Source organism: Cyclopterus lumpus, chromosome 3 (assembly GCF_009769545.1).
Source record: "Cyclopterus lumpus isolate fCycLum1 chromosome 3, fCycLum1.pri, whole genome shotgun sequence".
In the NCBI taxonomy this organism is placed as follows: domain Eukaryota; kingdom Metazoa; phylum Chordata; class Actinopteri; order Perciformes; family Cyclopteridae; genus Cyclopterus; species Cyclopterus lumpus.
This window is the reverse complement of record NC_046968.1, coordinates 7478207-7493804: the sequence shown is the minus strand read 5'-3', so window position 1 is coordinate 7493804 and position 15598 is coordinate 7478207. Positions and strand designations below refer to the sequence as shown.

The 15598-nt window shown below is 47.2% G+C and overlaps 1 protein-coding gene across 7 annotated transcripts in view; it reads left to right on the top strand.

The window, feature by feature from the left end:
* LOC117728760 (A-kinase anchor protein 13-like) overlaps nucleotides 1-15598 on the top strand; it is an 88104-nt gene that overhangs the window by 33538 nt on the left and 38968 nt on the right. For all 7 annotated transcript variants that reach the window (XM_034529600.1, XM_034529599.1, XM_034529597.1 and 4 more), the window contains exons 9-10: nucleotides 580-665; nucleotides 9623-9677. In XM_034529600.1, the coding sequence (XP_034385491.1) occupies nucleotides 580-665; nucleotides 9623-9677 (141 nt within the window). The remainder of the gene's footprint in view (nucleotides 1-579; nucleotides 666-9622; nucleotides 9678-15598) is intronic.

The window sequence follows — 15598 nt, the reverse complement described above, 5'->3', positions numbered from 1 at the left end:
ACAGGCCGCTGTCGGCTCACATCACAGGCGATCAGAGTGCAAGCTTTTCTGCTGTGTCGTACATTTGGAAATGTTCAATCCGGATTCCAGAGTTGTTGCCGAGAGTTTTCCCCCGAGCATTCATCGAGTGATGTTCGCAGACACAAGCCTTCCAAGATACCATCACTGGGCTATTTTGTTTCTGTTTTTATCATCCAAAATTGATTACTTAACCATACGAATGGTTATGGTCCCGATGGCAAAAGTTACTCTCTGGAAAGTCCAAAATAACAACAGCTTTATTTGTAGTTTTTCCATTTACAAATGCAACCTCATTATCCCTTCCACACACCTGAATATAATACCATAAATAGATAAAATGCATAAAATACATTTAAATAACAATAATAAATAAATAATAATACAAGTTTAAATGGTGCATAACACCGAGAGACTTCCCCATTGCACACAGTCCAGCTCCTCAGTGTATCTGCAGCGAGGATGTCTCACTTCCTTTCACTCTGACCACTTGCTATTGATTCCTGTATTTGGAGGATTTGCCGTTGGACTGATTGCATTGTGTCGTGTGCATTCCTCCAGAGGTGGAAGTCATCGTGTCTGGTGGAGCAGTAATTGGTGCAGAGGAGGAAGAACATGCCTCCCTCGAGGAAACGGCCGTCTCCATGGTAAGTCTCTACTGTTGTTGTCTGATATCTTTGCTTTGCCACTTTTGCTTGGACGTAGGTTTGATTCCGATGAGTCATTGTTTGCCAAACTCTTTGAAACACCCTAAGTAACCTTTGGAACGGAGCTTGGTTGCCAGTTTGTTCACATCTTTGTGCCAGAGTTATTGTGTGTGTGTGTGTGTGTGTGTCTGTATTTTTTCTATATGTCCATATTTCAATAAAAGAATACAAATATGATGAAACAGTGATAGTAAATGATCAAAGATGGATCCGTTGAAAATGGTGTCTAGTTAAATCCCTTTGTAGACTTAATATTAACGTGCAGTGAGTTTCATCAGGCGGTTACAGTAAGTATACATGCTGAGCTTGTTACAGGACCAGTTCCTGGTGAGAGTCTGAATATGACTCATTGATAACTGTCTGGTTTGTAATAGCCCTGCCTCTGTAGATTTAAGGCAAAGTCCAACTCTCACTTTTTCTCCTGCAGAATCTAAATGACCAAAAATGCACACAAAAGAAGCATCCATACATTCTTCTCCCCGGTATGCTCATGCTCAGGTTTTTTCTGTTTGCTTAAACGGGAACATTTAGCATTACTATCTCACTATCTCCAAAGGTACGCAGACAATTTTGGGGGGAGACGGAAAGGCGGAACTGGCTTACGAGCCGCTTGATGTGCCAGCAAGAGATTAGCTGAGGGTTCAGTAATGAAGCTGCCTGGAACCATTTTTCCCTGCTGAGTGAAATGTGAGACTTTTGCAGCCTGTTTTGTTGTTGTTGTTGTTGTTGTTGTGTGTGTGTGTGTGTGTGTGTCACACTATCACCTGTTAGGAGTGTCCTTAAGTGTGACCTCTGGTTTTTCTAACCTCCCATTCCCTCATTCTGCGGGAGCCATTGTTATGCAGCTCACTGAGCACACGCAGATGCGATGTTCAGCACACGAGGCTTGTACTCCGAAATGTTGCTGACTGACAGATTCCTCAGCAGCCATAGACTGGAGTGGCTCTGCTTATTCCTGGTCTGCGGTCGGGGCCAGCGGCTTGTTTTGAATGCCAGATGTGTGACTGCAGAAGGATAGAGGCACAGTCTGCAGGACGCAGGGGTCGCCAGCAGAGGGCGCTGTAGCCTCAATGGCCTTGTAGGGAGACAATTTAATGACCTGCCATTTGATGCCTGTTGAAATCGCTCTGTCGTTTCTACGATGAGCAGTTTGGAGTCTGGCTGGTGTTGAACGAGCTGCAGTTGAGGTGAAGTGGCCGGTTCACACACTTGAGATGCATCCTCAGAACTAAAATGACCTGTAGTTAGCAGGCCCGCATCGCACCAACTTGATGCTCCGGCCTCCATCAGCAGCTGGGAGTCCTGGACAAAAGCCAGAGACGTATCCCATTGGTGGAGTGGAATTGATGTAAGCGAACAGGAACACGGGGCAGTCGTAGCAGCACCTACCGTAAGAGACGAACGCAGCAGACAAACCGCCATATGGAGCGCCTCCGGATTTCTTTTCTGCATTACTCGCCATGAGGGCGAGTAATCTGTCGAAAAAAAACATTTTTCTCATTTTTAAAAACCACAACACCCGGAGCTCAATAAGATGCGTGTGCTGGCTTTCCTCACTTGCACCGCTCAGTTCCTTTGCTTCCCCCCCCAGTGAAGATATGCTGAGCGATGCTCAACCACAGTTTCCACAGTTTCAAACACATGTTTGTTATTATTTTTGGAATAGGATAGGATATTACTTTATTCATGCAACCATGTTTACATATATACAATACAATAAAATAAAATAGCAGGGCAAGACATATAAGATTTAAGAATTACAAAATGTAATAAAGGAAATGAAAGTGTACTGTGTGCACTTCACTGTGTGTGTGCGTGTGGAACACCTTTCTGCACAGCTGTAGATACAAACATGTGCGTGTCTGCCCCTCCCGCACCTTGCTGTGTTCGTATTTGAATATATCCGCTTTAGAGCGTACATGTGCGGATGATTGTTGAACAACACAACACAATATGTTGGGGCGGGGGTGGGGGTGTAAAAAAACAAACTGAAGTGCAATCTGGGCTGGTGAGTAACTGACCCATTCTGGCTCTGCCCCATGTGTAGGAATAGGCAAGCACTGCCATATCCATCATCTGAGAGAGGTGCAAATCACACCCAGAGGGGCGCCTCACAGGGGGGGGGGGGGGGGGGGTGTCCTTGTGCACGTCCACCTCCAGCAGGGGGTGGGGGGGTGGGGGTGGTGGTGGGGGGGAGTTGAATCTCAACAGCATGAAATCTGATGGTCCATTAAGTGGTAAGTAATAATGCCCCATTGTCATCTGTCACACTCTTAACAATGTACTGCCTTGGCTGGCTGGTTTACAGGGAGGGAGGGAGGTAGGGAGGGAGGGAGAGAGAGGGAGGGAGAGAGGGAGAGAGAGCAAAGGCACAAGTCAGGAGAGAAGTTGAGAGGGAAGGAAAAGGGAGGGAGGGAAGAGGAGAAGGAGGGAGTCGAGCTGGAGTCTGGTGGAGGGCTGCTACTGTGGCCAGATGTGAAGCTTCTCAGCAGACGGCTTCGGCTCTCCTCGACACAGAGCTCCTGACGGATTTCTTTCTTTCTGTCGTTCGGTTCAATCCGCTCTGGATATTTAAGGGAAAAATGTACGAGCGACACAAGCGTCGGTACAGCCTCCGCTCCAAAGGGGAGAGAGCCGTGGACGTGGTTTTGATAAAGGTAGGCCACCTCATCCGCACGTTCAGAAAGAAAGTTGCTCGGCACGATGGTACCGCCAACTGCAGCAGCACTTGAAAAAACACAGTTGTTAAGTGCTTGAAGGGGATCCAACTGCTCATGGGAAAACCAGTAAAAGCGCGAAAGTAACTCCCAAAAAAGCGAGGTCAGCGCTAATTAACGACACCGACGCATTCATTAGAGAGTTAAAGAGTTAGAGAGATTCCTGAAGCGGTTCAGCAGCTCAAAGCTCATCATGACTGTTTGTGTTTGAAGCCCTGATTTCAGATTCTTTAAAACCCGACCAGAGGAGGGAAAACATAAAAAGTTCTGTGCGTGTTTTTTTTTTTTTTTTTTTTCTCTCTCTCTCTCTCACAAACCTGTACTTGACCGCCGGGGATGTTGTGACGGGCTCCAGCCGTGTTGCACCTTGGGAGATGATTACATGGTTGTTGGTAGCGGCCCTGACACAGAGTGCTGATTATTTTGGGGCGGAATGCGGTTTTCTGGATGCACGGGCGCGTGGCTCTGTGCTGCAGGGGCCAGGACGGATGCCTGCGCTCGGTCCGTCTCTGGGGAATAAGTGTATGAAACTTAACGAGGGTCGCACAGTTTACGGGCTCTATTTTGCAGACTACTTGGTCCCGGTAGTGGGTACTCGGCGAACTAGTGCTGAAAAAGTAAAAAGCAGAACAGAAAGTCCACTGATGTCCTGTCACAGTGTAGAGTTGGGACAATTCTCTCTCTCTCTCTTTCTCTCTCTCTCTCTCTCTCAAAGGTCGTGTTACTGTACCACAAAGGTTATGTGTGAAACCAGTTGAACTGGATGTTCTTTGGACTCTTTGTAAATGGGATCTTTAGGGCACACAAAAGTGCTATTTGAAGCCCAAATGGCTCAACACACATATTCAATACAAACAGTCAGGTCATTTTTTTTCCCACAATGCCTTTTTTGGCTTTTGGACAGCAGTCGGTCCTGTTGGTTGTTGGTAAACGGGTTTTTTCATCGTATGAAGTTTCCTTCCAGTAGAGAGGCAAAGTGCCCCCCCACCCCACCCCCTTTTGGTGTCCCCCATGGGAACTTATTTCAGAAAAATATATCTGCGGTAGTCGATGACGTTTTTAACATGTTTGAATTGTGTCATGAATTACACATATGTTTGGCAATTTTAGGGCATTTTATTTTCTAGGCAAACGCCTATGTCTTGCTTTACGTTCCACCCTTTCTCGAACTGGGCATGTTGGTTTTGGCAGTGGTAGAGGAAGTACTCTAAAATGTTTTTAACATGAAACTATTAACTTATTAGTACAAATATTGATACCGCCCAGTTAAAGTCCTGCATTTAAATAGTTTTTCTAACGTTCCTCAAACCGTTTTGGGGTTCTGGGAAGCTCTGCTCCCGTGGCCTGAAGGGTTCGGGTTGAGGTCTGTTCGAGGTGGAGCTGGGGAGTTTCATGAATATACCAATGCATCATGTTTTAACAGTTTAATATTTTGCGAGTCAAATCTGAATCTGCAACATAACCAGTCTGTTTGGTAAATTTAGTGCTATAATTAAAATGTTTCATATCTTAACATCATAAGAGATCTACAGATGTTAAGGGCCCTTTTAGTCATTATTAGTCATTTACTTTAAGGATGGAAATGGAAATCAGTTATTCCACCACTTTGGTCCAGACTGAAATATCTCAACAACAATTTAATGGAGCACCATAAGAGTTGGTACAAACAGTCATGCCCCACACAGGATGAATTATAATTGCTTGCGTGATGCTGGCGTTAAGCATTAAGCTCAAAGCCCTGACTCTAAGTCGTGTTGTCTTTGTAGCAAATACAGAGAAGTCATGTGAAACTAAACAGCAATGAGATTAGTAAAATAAGCGTTATTATGAAACTCACTGCTTTTTTTTGGGGGGGGGGGGGGGGGGGGGGGGGGGCAGGACCAGCCCTGTGTAACTGGTTGAGGCAGAAACGATTGTTTACGCTTAGGCATTGACCTCAAGGCTCAGGTCAGCCCATTGGTCAGGGTGTAGGGCCCAATCAAATCAGGTTACCGCTACCTCAGCGAGCCTGGACGCCTGGCCAATCCTAGCACTTGGATGCTACACAGGGCGGGCCTTGCCGAGAAAAGCAGTGGAATTCATATAAACTTTCCTCTTGGCGGCACCCTGAAGCTGCCTGACCTCCTCCCGGGTCCACGTTCGATCCACGACTGTTCTGAACGGGACCCGCCGACTGCTCTCGACACTGCGCCTCCCCGGGTCCCCGGCATCACTCCCGCGAAGTGTGAAGTAGATCTGATGAACGGTTGTTGAGAATATGTACAAGACAGACGGAGACTCCCTCCCTTTTAGTCCGACTCGAAGGACTCAAAACGGAGCTATTTCCTATTGCTTTAGTATTAAACTAATTACCTAACCACTGACTGAAAGATGGACGATAAAGTACGATGCATAAACTCTGTGACCAACACCGTACCAACATCCTACAGTACAGCCGGCCGCCGTGCTGTCTGCCGGCTGTGACTCCCAGAAGCAGAGCAGAGCGGGAGGTACCGAGAGGAAAATATTTATGAAGTGGATTGCTCTGGTGTATGTAACACCCCTCTTTAGGCCATTGTCACATTCTAAACTTGTACCTGATGTCAGCTCTTCTTTTCACCAGAGGGGACGAAACAACAAGGACGAGTGTGCGTGTGTGTGTGCGTGTGTGCGTGTGTGTGTGTCTGAGAAAGTGAGAGAGCGATACGATGGTGGGAAAAGAGAAAAAGGCAGCGGCAGGCTAACGGTTTCCTCTGGCCTGAGATGGAAACAGGCATCTGGCCAAATGACTTCATTCCAACCAGCGTTTCACATCGCAGCATCTCTGCTGGCCTGGAGTCCCAGAACACATCATCAGCACAGCCACTGTGAATAGGGCCCTTTTATAGGAACTTACATGGTACGCGCAGCATTTCTAGCATTCTAGACGATGATTATGATTGCAGGACTAGTCGGCCCCTCCGTCGCCAGACAGTGCTCATGACTCGTCTGCTTGTGTCATCGGTGGGAAGATTATTCTACTGTTGATCTCAAAGGAACTCCTCAAGTAGTCTAGTGGTTGAAAAGCCGTCCACCGGGCTGAAACCCCGTCCCCATCAGCTCCACTTGTGACCGTGACCTCTGACCTCCTTGCGAAGGGAGAGTGGACAATAGGAATGTTAAATATAACCTCCGAAACAAATCCCGTGCAGCAGATGGGTTTATCATCTGGTTTATCATTCTTCTCCTCCTCTCTTAAAGCGGCTGGTGAGTTGAGTTCCGTGCAGTTCCAAGGTGCCACAGAGGGGCGCCGACACCGGGCCATGTGTATACGTAGCCGGCTGGAAACAGTCACTCAGTCAGCCAAGTTCTGCCCATACATAGACCAGTCATATTTTTAAACCAGATGTGTTTTCACTGGGTACAGTTTCGATTCCCCCGACGCTACAAATATGCCGGTTCCTCACCCTGCCTGATTTTTGCAGGCCTGCTAACTGGCTGGAACTTGTTTGATGAAGGGTCGGGTGGCTGATTAGTTAAATGACGGGCAGCCCGTCACCTTGGGCCTCTTGGTTTGCACTGGACCAAAAAAAAAAAAGCATGCGTACTTCTCGCCTCACCACTGCTGATGTTACTGCGTGTCCAACCTTCAGGAACATAGGACAGGACTGGAGCCGTACCCATGTGGTCACCTTTTTACCAACCATTATAAACCGCAACACCCTTCTAAAATAGAGGAAACGCGTGTTGAATAACTGCATAGCTTGCATTAACGGCATGTCCACTTCAGAGTTCACCTCCTTCGATAATCGGTGCCACAGCACAGAAGCACTTCAGCTGGTGCACAGTCTATTAACAGTCTATTAAAAACACTTAAAGCTGCCATTTCCTTTACTTTGGCTTTAATCTCTGTTTTTATTCAGCACCCTTTGTTTCGATGTGAAGTTCTGTTTGCCACTGCGCTGCTTTGAGGTCAAGCCATGTAGCCTTTTGTAATTTGTTGCAGTCACTGGCAATCATCTCACATCTGAGTGGAACCTGTGTGTGTGTGTGTGTGTGTGTGTGTGTGTGTGTGTGTGTGTGTGTGTGTGTGTGTGTGTGCCGGCGCCCTCTGTGACCAGCTAATCTTTCCTCGTCAGCGTGTTTGTTCTCTCTCAGTGGGCTCTGTTTGATATTTGAACACAGCTGTGAGAAAAGAAACGGCCTGTGTGGGGGGGGGTGTGTGTGTGTGGGGGTGTGTGTTTCATCGTGTGTGATTTTCATCGTGTGCATGGGAGACTTGACGAGTGAGACAAAAGTAGCTTGATTGTTTGTATCAACATGCACCGCTGTTGGCTGATGGAGGTGCATGTAGACGATGCCAGTTGATATGCAAGTGCCTGTCACTGTTTGTAGGAATGCAAAAGCAGAATGCACACACACACGCACACACACACACACACTTGCCCCTCCCAGGCCTGGACAACAGAGCCCAGTGTTTCACTTGTTCCCAGCAGGCTTCTCAACAGTGTGCTCTGGGACAGTTGAGGGGTTAGTCGTTTAGAAATAAAAAGTGTCCCCCGCACTCTCAGAGCATTTTGGGAGGGTCGACCTTGCTGGTTGGTTGAGACCCTCTCATCCTCCTCTGTCAAGATTCTCCATTTGTTTTTAACCCCTTCTGTTTTTGGTCTCTCTTCCCCATTTCACTCATTCCCTGCGGTGTGTGTGCGCTCCGGTTTCTGTTCCGTTGCTTTTCCCCTTTCTATTTGTAGCCGTCTCTGACATTGTCTTAAAGAGCGTAGGACGGCAACTCTGAGTCCCGTGTAGAAATGGCAGACACCGCCGCCTATAGTGAAAACTACTATAACAAAAAATAATTACGGAACTTAAATACATTGAGCTGAGCCGGCGGTTAGCAGCCAACGGTGCTAACAGTCACGCTCCTCACTTCACACCAGGACATCTCTGTTTTCATTCAAGTACGTCTCTGCATCTCAGAAACGAGGTCAACTGTGTTGTTGACCCCAAATGACTTTTCTTGCTTACCTGTCCAGTAAAAGCTTAAGGATCCACACAGTGGCCCCGGCCTTGGCGGGTCACGTTGGAGCAGCATGTTCCAGATTGAAGGCTGTGGCCTTTAGATCCGGGACCTGTTCATATTAGACCTGCGTCTGGAGGTTCCTTTTCTACCAGCCCTACGCAGCCAAGTTTAAGGGGCCGCACCAACGCCTGTTGATCTGAGCCAGGCTTAAGCTGGGTTAACTGGGGTTGGGAGTTAAATGGGAAGAATTAAGGAGGGGAGGAAACAAGCTACAGTAGGAGGAAAGCAAGGAACAAACCTTTGAAGGAGGACATGCCATAAACATCTTTTTATTGAGGCATCATCTCTCCTCCATGGCAGTAGCTGCGGCTCAGTTCAGAAATCACTTGACCCCCCCTCACCCCCCCTGAAAGGCGACATGTTTTCAGGGTCTCCGCTGGGGAGAGCTTAGGTCTTGGCAATCTGTCTTGCTCACGGATTATACGTCTGCTTTTACTTCGCTCTGCTTGCGCCTCTCTTATCGGTCAAAGCCCGCCAAGCGTAATCTACGCGTCGACGACGGAGTTTCGGTAAAAACACAGCGAGCTTCCTCTGAGCCTCCGTTGAGCTTCACATCCCAAGTCAGATCGACGAAGCTCCGGCCAAACTGTCGAAGCTTTAGTGTTGCCTGCGAGGAGGGGGGTGGCCTGTGGCAGCTAAAACTAACCCTCTCTTTTCTCTCTCTCTCACACACACACACACGCACACACGCACACACACACACACAGCTGTTGTATATACACTCAGACCACAGAGGAAGTAGATCCCCAGCGTTGTGTGTGTGTACAGCCAAACAGCACATCTCTGACAGGCTGTCTGTGTGTGTGTGTGTGTGTGTGTGTGTGTGTGTGTGTGTGTGTGTGTGTGTGCGCGCATGAATGCAAGCATGTAGGAATCATGTGTGTCCTAAGTTTCTGCCAGTTTAACTGTGAAAACAGACCGGATTCAGATCTTCCCCAACGGATTCCCCCAGGCACGGCGACTAAAACCTGATGAATACTCTGAAGTCTGCTGCTATAAAGAGCGCCTTATCGGTGCCTCCCATCCTGTGCGCGGCGAGCAACACTTCCCAACTGTGACGCTGGTCTGCATCATTATTTCTCTTGCGGGGTGACGGTCACATGTTGCTGAGGCTGATTCAGTGTCTTCCTGTTTCTCTGTAGATCCACCGAGACAGAGAGGCGTCGTTCCATCAGCCCTGCAACACTCAGCACTCAGGTAAGAGATACTCTTGGCCGCTAATGATCGCCTTTTGTGCATGTTACTTTGCTTTATTTATTTTTTAGAGGGGATTCAACAGGATTTGCGTCTACTGCTCTAAGTCCCAGTGTAGGACAAATGTGGAAGCTGGAAGATGCTGTATCCGTCTAGTTTGACTGACACAGAAACACTCGCTCCATTTGAGACTGAGCATTTGGCAACAGCTTTTTTCTTTTCTTTTGGGATTAAATAAAACAGCTCTGTCTGCCATTTTCTTTTCCTTTTCTGCTCAAAAGAGGAAATTGAGGCTGTGAGAAATCATTTAGTTGGTCTGAAATGCCAAGTCACGACTTTGCAGCCACGTACTGGTCTATTTGTGAAGCCTCACAGTCTCTGATTGCATTCTTGTGTCTGTATTTAATATCTGTGATTGTTTGGCCAAAAGAATTTGAAGCGTCCGATATTTTGCCTCGCAGTAAATTTGCGGTTTCGTCCCGGAGGAGAGTTTCTGAAAACAAAACCATCGCGCTCGACCAACACAGACGCACACTGTACACACGATGTAAGGGCAGAAATGTCTTTAGTGTGAGTGAATGACTACCGGTTCTGTGTGGGGATTTTGGCCCTTTGCTGGACCGGTGGAGCAGCGTTCTGATGAGCGGGACCTTCGTTTTGTATCTCGTGCTCAAACAGCATGTACACAAGGAGGTGGACACACGCCCCATGACGGTGTGTTTAACGCGTCTCTTCCAACTTCGCAGGGGCGGTGACAGTTATTCCTGTTGACCCTTATTGTGTTCCAGTTGACCTCATCGCGTCTTTGGATAGTGGCCCAGTACTTGTGACAGAGCTAATTACTGTCGGTGTCAGAGAAACGGCAGGATGGACTGCAGAAACCTGGTGGTCAGAGGAGTGACGTTACCTCTGAACAGTCGAGACATTACCGTGGCTTTTTATGTGGGCCTTCCAAGCAGCCTGGCTTCACCCCAGTTTTTATTTAAGTTTCAGTTCATTATGATTGGTTTTGTATGTATTTTAGTCTATAGCAATGCTAAGACTACTGTTAGCTACAATCAAGAAAGCAGCTCTTTAACAGCCTTTACACACCAAAGACATGAATATCCATTTTGTTTATAACTGTTGTTTTGTCATAAATGATAATCTTTCAGAGTGAACAAGCTTTCGCAACGCTAAAAAATGATGTTGATGCTTTTTTTAGCTTGTTCGCTTGTGCATATCAATATGGCACATATTCAAAACGTATACGATAGTGTAGAACAAGTTACTTATCGTATGCTTAGGCGACACAACAGTTTCCCTCAGACCGACTACCAGACACTGCTCTGGGAGTTGGTCCCCTGCCTGTGTAAATCTATTCCTACCTTTTATTGAAACCGTGCTGCAACTGTTGCTTTTTCGTGTTGTTTATTTGTTGCATCACACCCCCGGTGTTTAAAGGCCTTAAAAAAGGCTTTGAAGTGGGGCTAAATGCCAATATGAGCGTGCTAACATGATTGCAATGAAAATGTTAACATGCAGGTTATATTTATAATATATATTTATAATTAGACATGCCTTTACATGCTAACCTCTGGGTCAGACTAGGTAAGCCTTCACTGAGTTTTTTTTTTTTTAAATCCCCAAATAATAACTAATCACATCAACCCTCTGTACCGTCCCTAGAGCCACGCTGCTCGCGTGGCTAAAAACAGCATTAGCTCGCTCGTCCCTGCAGCAAATGGATAATTGTTGCAGCTGTGAATATTTTTCAGTCAGTATATGAGAAATGACCAAAAGAAATAAGATAAATAAGAGGTTGACGGATATGTATGTATGGGGCCACAGAAAGATGGGAAAACGGGATCCTATGAACTCTGTTAAATGAGACTGTCTGCGGTTAGACCAGTCTCAATAAAACACGACCAATACATCGATGAGAAGACACTGCTTTTTTTTTTTTCCTGTGGTGGAAAACAGAAATCATTCTGTCAGATGGAGGAAGAGAGTAAACAAAAAAGAAGGTTTTAATGGATGAGGTGAAGAAATACAGAGGAAACACAAAGATGGAAAGAGACTGACGAAGAAAGAAAAAACAGGAGTGCCAAAGGGAAATGAAATAGAAGGGAGGGTGAGGGTGGGATTTCCTCTGCAGCAGCTGGGAGAAGTTGACATCACTTCCTTTTTTGGTGGAAATGTCTCTCTCTCTCTCTCTCTCTCTCTCTCTCCCTCTCCTTCACCAAACCCATCCAACTCCGTCAGCTTCCGTCTCTCTCTCTCTCTCTCTCCCTCTCCTTCACCAAACCCATCCAACTCCGTCAGCTTCCTTCTCTCTCTCTCTCTCTCCCTCTCCTTCACCAAACCCATCCAACTCCGTCAGCCTCCGTCTCTCTCTCTCTCTTTCTCTCTCTCGCTCCCTCTCCTTCACCAAACCCATCCAACTCCGTCAGCCTCCGTCTCTCTCTCTCTCTCTCTCTCTCCCCCTCTCCTTCACCAAACCCATCCAACTCCGTCAGCTTCCGTCTCTCTCTCCCTCTCCTTCACCAAACCCATCCAACTCCGTCAGCCTCCGTCTCTCTCTCTCTCTCTCTCTTTGGTTTATTTAGTCAGGGAAGCAACACCAGGTCTGAAACGGATTGGCTGGCTGTTAAATGTCTCATCTGTCATTCAGTCAGTGTCAAAGGTCATTGCAAATGGGTTGACCCAGAACATGGACTTGCACAGCTAGCCAGCTCAAGGTCAGGGTTGTGACCTTCTATTCTGATTGAGTGTTTGACCATACTGGGTGGTCAATTCCTTCTTGCGTGTTTTCTCTGGATGTTAAAATATAAAACGTGTAATCGTCTGCTTAGAATATTAACCGATGTACAAAGTTTGCCTTTGCAAAGAGTGGAAACGGCAACAAAGATGGGGGACCCAGAAGCACCTGGGCCTCTGAGCATGTTGTGTTCTGTCTGCGGTGTATGATGGACCTGGATGTGCATCCCATTATATAGCTGGTTAATGTGATTGTGTAGAAGCCACAGTTTGGTAGTGCGCCCGGCCGCCTGTGGTTCGCCGGCCTCTGCTGCTGCTGCCGCTTTTAAAGTGTTGTTTGTAATGCTGCGTGATATTACACTCATCATGAGCGAAGCCACGTCCTGTTTAGCTCAACTCGACTCAGAAACCCTTATTTATAAGAGGAGACGTGCTGGGTGTGCCTTTTTTGATTCAAAGCAAAAATAATACATTGAAAAGAGACAACAAAGGTATTGGAGTAAATGGTGGGTTTGAGTGAATCACAGTGAAGGCTTAAATTACAGTTTGGTTAAGTAGTGTACTCTGTGAAGCGAATGCAAGAAAGGCAGCAGGCGACGGATCAGGCTGCTCTACTACGGGCTTCAGCACTGCTCAATCCTCAAAGTGCATCCAGTGTGGTGTGTCTTATTTCTCGCCGCATTCATTACTTTCAGACTGGATGATTTGTTTGGATCATATCTCCCTCAGAGTTTTTTTTTTTTCTGCCCCAATCATCTAACAACACACATTTCTTCTCCTGTGTTCAGTCTGTCTTGCTATGTTATTTTTCTTGTCATAGATTTTTTTATTATTATTATTTATTTTTTTACTTACTGAAAACCCAACGCCAGCAGCTGTTTGGATTGCAAGCAATATTTTCTTTCTTGATTTGAAGTCAAACGAATGATGGGGGAAAAAAATATACGCCATTGCATATCAGTCTGAGTAATCCACAGGTGCATGAGCTGATTCACATCCGACCAACAACCTCAACCACCCACCGACCCATCAGAGGGCTGTGTGTGTGTGTGTGTGTGTGTGTTTGTGTGTGTTTGTGTGTGTGTGTGTGTGTGTGTGTGTGTGTGTAAGACAGCTGTCAAAGCTCACAGTCTCCTGCTAGTTTTGGTGGACAGGTGCCAGGGGGTGGAGTCTGAGAAAAATCTCCCAGCATCCAATTTGACATTTACCCCTCCCCCAACACACACACATACGCTTGCACACATTTCGCGTTTACATCTTGGGGTTCTCCAGTTCATGGTGGGCTTGTGGCGTCAAAGAATGTGAAGAACAAAGGGCAAAATGTTTTGCATCAACTTCCAAAAACGCCTCTAAGGTCCGCCGCAGCACTCGGGGTCGAAGGTCAGTGTAGTTTTTATGTTTAGTGTGTTGTCATGTCCGCTTTGTTTAAAAGTAAACCCACTTTTGATCATGAAGCGGCCTTACGTATGCCATCGCCCTGTACTAGACCCCCTGTACCAGGCCCCCTTTACCAGACCCCGTGTACCAGACCCTGTGTACCAGACCCCGTGTACCAGACCCCGTGTACCAGGCCCCCTGTACCAGACCCCGTGTACCAGACCACCTGTACCAGACCCCGTGTACCAGACCCCGTGTACCAGACCCCGTGTACCAGACCCCGTGTACCAGACCCCGTGTACCAGACCCCGTGTACCAGACCACCTGTACCAGCTCCCTGTACCAGTCCCCCTGTACCAGGCCCCGTGTACCAGCCCCCTGTACCAGACCCCCTGTACCAGACCCCCTGTACCAGGCCCCCTGTACCAGACCCCGTGTACCAGCCCCCCTTTACCAGACCCCCTGTACCAGACCCCCTGTACCAGACCCCCTTTACCAGACCCCCTGTACCAGACCCCCTGTACCAGACCCCCTTTACCAGACCCCCTGTACCAGACCCCCTGTACCAGACCCCCTTTACCAGCCCCCCTTTACCAGACCCCGTGTACCAGCCCCCCTTTACCAGACCCCCTGTACAGGCACAACTGTCGGTCCAGAAATCAATCGCATGACCTTTTTTGTTCTGCAGAAATAGAAACGGGTATAACCCCCTGCCAGCTTCCTCCGCCGCTTCAAACTACTCAAGAGCATCGGATGCAAACATTAAGAGACATTAATTCCCTAAATAAGCCTTTAAACCGCTGACACCTCTGATTCATAATTGCAGATTCCGACTTGAATTATAGTCTGCTCCGCAGCTCTTTCAAGCCGCGTAATTAGAAACGATTGATATATTATACCGCCGGTTCTCGGATGTGTGAAACACTTTTGGGGGGGGAAAAAAGAGCCCGTTTTCATTTTTAATCAAAATGATTGCTTATTGGTTCATCCTCCCAGGTTAAGAGTGTGTTAATGAGTGGAATCCACCACTCAACGTCTGAGCAAATGTGTGGAAGTTTACAGAACTCAGGCACTTGAGAGCTGCTGATTGAAGTAATGTCCCCGTGTGTTTTATTTCAATTCAATTCAATTCAGTTTCTTTTCTATAGCCCAAAATCACAAATTACAAATTTGCCTCAGAGGGCTTTACAAACAACACATACGACATCCCCTTTGATTTGTGTAACCTCAGTGGGAGTGCCGTGCTACTGCAGTGACCGATATTGTGATCCTGACCGCCTCGATCCTTCTTGACTCGCTTCCGTCTCTCTCTCTCTCTCTGTCTCCCTCTCCTTCACCAAACCCATCCAACTCCGTCAGCCTCCGTCTCTCTCTCTCTCTCTCTCTCTCTCCCCCTCTCCTTCACCAAACCCATCCAACTCCGTCAGCTTCCGTCTCTCTCTCCCTCTCCTTCACCAAACCCATCCAACTCCGTCAGCCTCCGTCTCTCTCTCTCTCTCTCTCTCTTTGGTTTATTTAGTCAGGGAAGCAACACCAGGTCTGAAACAGATTGGCTGGCTGTTAAATGTCTCATCTGTCATTCAGTCAGTGTCAAAGGTCATTGCAAATGGGTTGACCCAGAACATGGACTTGCACAGCTAGCCAGCTCAAGGTCAGGGTTGTGACCTTCTGTTCTGATTGAGTGTTTGACCATACTGGTTGGTCAATTCCTTCTTGCGTGTTTTCTCTGGATGTTAAAATATAAAACGTGTAATCGTCTGCTTAGAATATTAACCGATGTACAAAGTTGCCTTTGCAAAGAGTGGAAA